This window comes from Adelges cooleyi, unplaced genomic scaffold (assembly GCF_023614345.1).
Source record: "Adelges cooleyi isolate 19-005CV unplaced genomic scaffold, UGA_ACOO_1.1 ACOO_flye_CR_arks_rails_tigmint_CR_PRNA_17, whole genome shotgun sequence".
NCBI lineage: Eukaryota > Metazoa > Arthropoda > Insecta > Hemiptera > Adelgidae > Adelges > Adelges cooleyi.
The window spans coordinates 1-5269 of NW_026095827.1; the positions used below are offsets into that span (position 1 = coordinate 1).

Consider the following 5269-nt stretch of genomic DNA (forward strand, 5'->3'; position numbering starts at 1 on the left):
AAAATTCATAAACGCACACATACCGTCGAAAAAACCGTTTAAATGCGATATCTGTAAAAAAACCTTCATTCAAAAAACTGATCTCAAGAAACATACCCGGATACATACCGGCGAGAAACCTTTTAAGTGCGATGTCTGTGAAAAAACATTCAGTCTACAACAAAGTCTTAAAAGACATGAAAGGATACATACTGGTGAAAAACCTTATAAATGCGTTGTCTGTGAAAAAACATTCAGTCAACAAACTCATCTCAAGAACCATGCACGTATTCATACCGGCGAGAAACCGTTTAAATGCGATGTCTGTGAAAAAAACGTTTGGTAGAGAACATCACCTAAAAGCTCATGAACGCATACATACCAGCGTAAACCGTTTAAATGCGATGTCTGTGAAAAAACATTTCGTCAACAATCTGATCTCAAGAGACATGCACGGATACATATTGGTGGGGTACGATATAAATGCTCAGCCTGTGATAAATCATATGGTTGCCAAGATACTCTCAAAAGACATCAAGCAAAAGCACATGGCTCATAACCTCATAAACCTCACGTATGGACAATTTAGTAGTTTTAAAATAGTTTTTCAAAAGCTATTTGTAATTATTTTACAATTTTTTTTTATGAACAATTTTATTCAGATTGAATATTTTTGTATTAGTTTTCTTATAATTTTTAAATTATTACTATCGTTTAACTGATCACAAGGTATTTAGTGAAACCAATATGTTTTACACATTATAAAACAGTGTACTTAACTTGTTATATTATTTTGTAGTTTAATTTTACTGCTTAATTAAGTTACCTAAGATTGTACAATCATTACCACCAGAATACATGTGTATGTATTTAGTATTTATGTTAGTTGGTAGAAACAAATATACCCATATAATGTTATTATTTAATTATTAAATCTTGTGTGTTAAAATTTCAACATTATATTGTACAGTTCCAGATGTGTAACGCCTCTAATGTTTTATGTTCAGTCTTAAGTTAACTGGAGGATACAGAGAAAGTTATACTTTCCATCTTAGTATAGTAAATAACATTTGTGCAAATCTGGCATACCAGTGAATCGTATCCATCGAAAAAAATCTATTAAAATTCAATATTATTATGTATCATATAACTATATTCATAATATTGTCAAAATTATAATACACTATTTTGATGTTGAAATAAATATAAAAAAAATTGTTACAAAATAATACCTTATAAAATTTAATATGTATAATTTGGAAGGTTTTATTTTATATTTATTTAAAATTCAAAATAAAATGTATTATTTTTTCGATAGTTGTGATTACATTATGTTAGTTTCATTCATACTTTTTAAAATAATTTTTTTTTTATTCGATGTATAAAATGATTGAATTATTTATGATGGTAACATAATATCAAAAAACTCAATTTACCTGTAGGAGATATTTGGATTGGCCTGTGGAACGCTATAAAATGGGTAAATCGTTTTTTTTAGTTTCTACCAATCAGCTCATTATATCCAATCTACAAATCAGAAATCGATTACGAAAGGTATTTTATAATGCCAACCATTTACCTCTTTCAATAAAAATAAAAAAAAAATACTAAACAGCAATTGAAAACGTTACCTTGTTAAAATGTACACTATTTTGTAAAAACCCCACAAACGTTGATAAAAATGAATGGTAGTATAATAGATAAATTGATTTGGAATTTGTAAAAAATAAAATGAATAAAAAACAAGTTAAAAAATGTTTTTCTCTATTTTAAAAAGGACTTGTCTGTATGTTGCTTCAAGCTCTACATTTATATAAACCTATATATACATTAATTATATTTATTTGAAAATATAGAGGTTTATAATTAAAATATAGTGTAGGTACTAAAAATTACTGATGATAATGTGAAGACCCTATCAATGTCTTTGACCACTCAATTTATATTAAAAGAAACATAATTAGTGTTGGTTTTTATTAAAGAATAATGATGCTGTTATACATGTATTAGTTAATTACAAAATTACCACGCAAAGTAATTTTACCCTTATAATATGTTTCTAGACAGTAATCTCTATGTTACGTTAATTTTTTTGTAATGAAATTAAGTTACATACTTACATGTTCTTTACTTTCATTATTTTATTTTGTAACTATTATCAATACTGATTTACTTAAAATTTTCGATGGGATGAATATTTAATTCTATGATTCTGTTGTACTTTTCTGCTTGTTTGGCCAATCATAATGTTTTTTTTTCTTAAAACGATTGCTATCTTACGATTTAATTCGAATTAATGATATACGAATGTATAAGTACAATTTGGGGCTGAAGGAATGGTCAAAATTGACAAAACTATAGTGTTGCCAACAAAGTTAAAATATGACATAGAACCTACTACCGATAAACATTGACAAAACAAAAACATATCTTAATCCCTTTCCACAAAAAGGAGTAGACATTTCTTCTTTATTTAACATCTTCAAGTAAAGTTTAACTAATATATGTCAAAAAAATAGACCAAAGGTACATCTAGAACGGAAGTATAACATTTACAATTTTATCAAAAATCTGTGGTCAAGCGTTTATTTTAAAGTGATTATTTATGACAGTTTAACTCTACGATGCGAAAATCACTTCTTATTACACACATACTATCACAAATCTGTCTAGAAGATTTCTGCGTTGTCATGCAGTTTGCATTAAAATCACCACTAATGTGATGATAGTTGGTATCACCACCTACTCTGCCGCGGTGAAACGCTAGCAACGCGGTGTCGGTTGGTACCACTACCTACCGTACCACCAACTACTGCGCCGGGTGTAGCGTTAGGACGACACCGCATCTAGTAGCCGGCTGCCATTTTCAGTCCGCCATTCGATTATCTCGCACGACTTCGTCTACGCGCTCGGCGTCTTTCTTCCACGCAGACATTTTGTTATTTACTTGTGTTTAATCTTGTTCGTTAATTATTTGTAATCTTGTTCCTAATTTGTTAATAACATTGTGCTGTACACATTAAATATACGAGCAGTGATATTTAAATAAATAACAAAGCGTCTTGGTGGTTAGGGAACGCATCTGAACCTAACCTCCAAACTATTATGTATAAATACAAATTATCTTGTTTGTAAATAATTGATATTTATTGTTGTCCGATTCGTGAACATCTCTAGATTTCAATCATTATAACTTGGTCGAATTCTGCGATAAATACCTAACGTTTGTGTCGTGTTTCGTTATTTCGTTACAATTGTGTTTTATCTTGCCTGTTAATTAAGTTTTTAGTAGTAGCCTGAACAGCAGTGTTTACAGTTCTCTGTTGTATACGATTCTACAATTTGTAAGTGAGTACCTACTGTTTTGTATTTTTAATTTATTTACAATATTGCTGTGTTTTCTGTTTTCCATTGACTAAGAGTATTTCTTGTGAATACACAGAATGGTAATAATCTATATGTGTTTGTTTATAACTTCTTTATTAATTAGAGTTGAGTCGAGTGGTACGGAATCGGTTTACCGTCTAACTTTATCATTATCGTCTTAGCTTTTTACCTACAAGTCATACTTGTAGTTTTGTGTTATTCAGCTGATTTAAGTAAATTAAAATGTAGTTTTAAATGATTAAAAATATTAAAATATATCACTCAAAACTTAGTTATTATTTTTCAAGCAATGTAGACTACATTTTCTTTATTATATTATTATTACTACTATATTTTTCACTAAAAAAATAATTAAAAATGGTGCACAGAAGTACAACTTATGTTAAATGTCAAATATAGAATTTTGAAGAGTTATAATATGTTAAAAATTAAACATGAAAAGAAGAACAATCCTTTAAGAAAACATATGAAGTCATATTGTTTTTAGGCTATTATAAAACATTAGAGTTTATATTATAAAAATATTTCATGTTATTTTACTTGTTAACGATAAGTTAAAATTTTCAGTAGAATTACTCTTTTAAAATAATTGTTTAGTAAATACTATTTTAGTTATATATATAAATATATATTGTGTTAGCTTTTACCTACAAGCCTTATTTGTATTTTAGTGTTATTATCATTTATTTTTTACCCTATCCTAAATAAAACTAATAACTTGTAATTATGTTGTCCTCTTCTATACATCCGTCGTAGTTATCGATGATAGCATTCCGTTATTAAACTTATATTAGGAACTTCTTGTTCATATAATGTTAGGTTGTTTTAAAACTACATCTTCTTATCAATATAATGTGAAATCAAAATATAAAAAAAAAAATGATATTGTAAACATCTACTTGTGGGTATGATGTCTGCAGTGCCACATTATGTTATCGTACGAAATATGTTACGTATGAAAAAGTGTCATTTATTATTATAAAAAACTATACTTTAAGATACATGCTATTATAAAATTACTGTACATTAAGGGAGAAAAGTCTTTTAAAGAGCTGTTTTTCTCAGGTTTTAACATGTCGAAATCTACTTTTGAGTATTATTTTATTTAGTTTTTTTGTATTTACTCGTTGTTTTTCTTCTTTTTGTTTGTTTTTTATCATTTTATAATTATAATTGAAATCATGTTATTACTAATAATGTATCCATACATTTACATTTTACTCATTATTACTGTCTTAATTGTTGAGTCAAATATTTTTTATTAAAAAGGCTAATAAAAAAAAAAAAATTATTTGAACAAGTGGTTCCTAACATAAATTTAATGTTAGGTAATTTAAAGCTACATCGATAGCAACGACAGGTTTATAGAGGAGGAGGAAAACATAATTATAAAGTTAATAGTTTTAATTAGGATAAAAAAATGTATGGCCTAAAGGTCGAAGCATAATCATTAAGGGAAAAAAAGAAAGATTACTTATAGTCTATATCATTTAAATGTCTAATTAAGTAAAAATACATTTTCCATAGTAAAATTAAAAAAATAAAAAAAGGAAGAAAAATTGTATTCACAGACCTTGCATTTTTAGGGCTTTTCTCGGGTATGTATCTTTTTATTAGTACCGGAGGAAAACCCTATAAATATGATGTCTGTGACCTTCAGTCAATAATCTCTGATTATTTATTAACGTTATTAATAAAGGCTAGTAACAAGAAAAAGTATTCATATTTCGTGTAAAGCGACCGATACCTGGAATAATAAAAAAAATATGGATTGTACTTTTATTGAAACTATAAAAAACCATCCTAAGAAAAATATATACAAAATACGTCAGGTCGAAAGCTCCTCAAAAAAATAAAGTTAATCAACGTAACAGCAGAGTCAAAGGGCATAATCGAAACAAAG

At 27.5% G+C, this 5269-nt stretch overlaps 1 protein-coding gene across 1 annotated transcript; it reads left to right on the forward strand.

Annotated features, from left to right (window-relative positions):
• Positions 1 to 19: 19 nt before the first annotated feature.
• On the forward strand, positions 20 to 325 carry LOC126833099 (early growth response protein 1-like; the record flags this gene model as incomplete). The annotated part of the gene is made up of 1 exon (XM_050564246.1): positions 20 to 325. A coding segment is annotated over one exon (306 nt), but the record flags the coding sequence as incomplete, so codon positions are not given.
• Between the last annotated feature and the right edge of the window lie 4944 nt (positions 326 to 5269).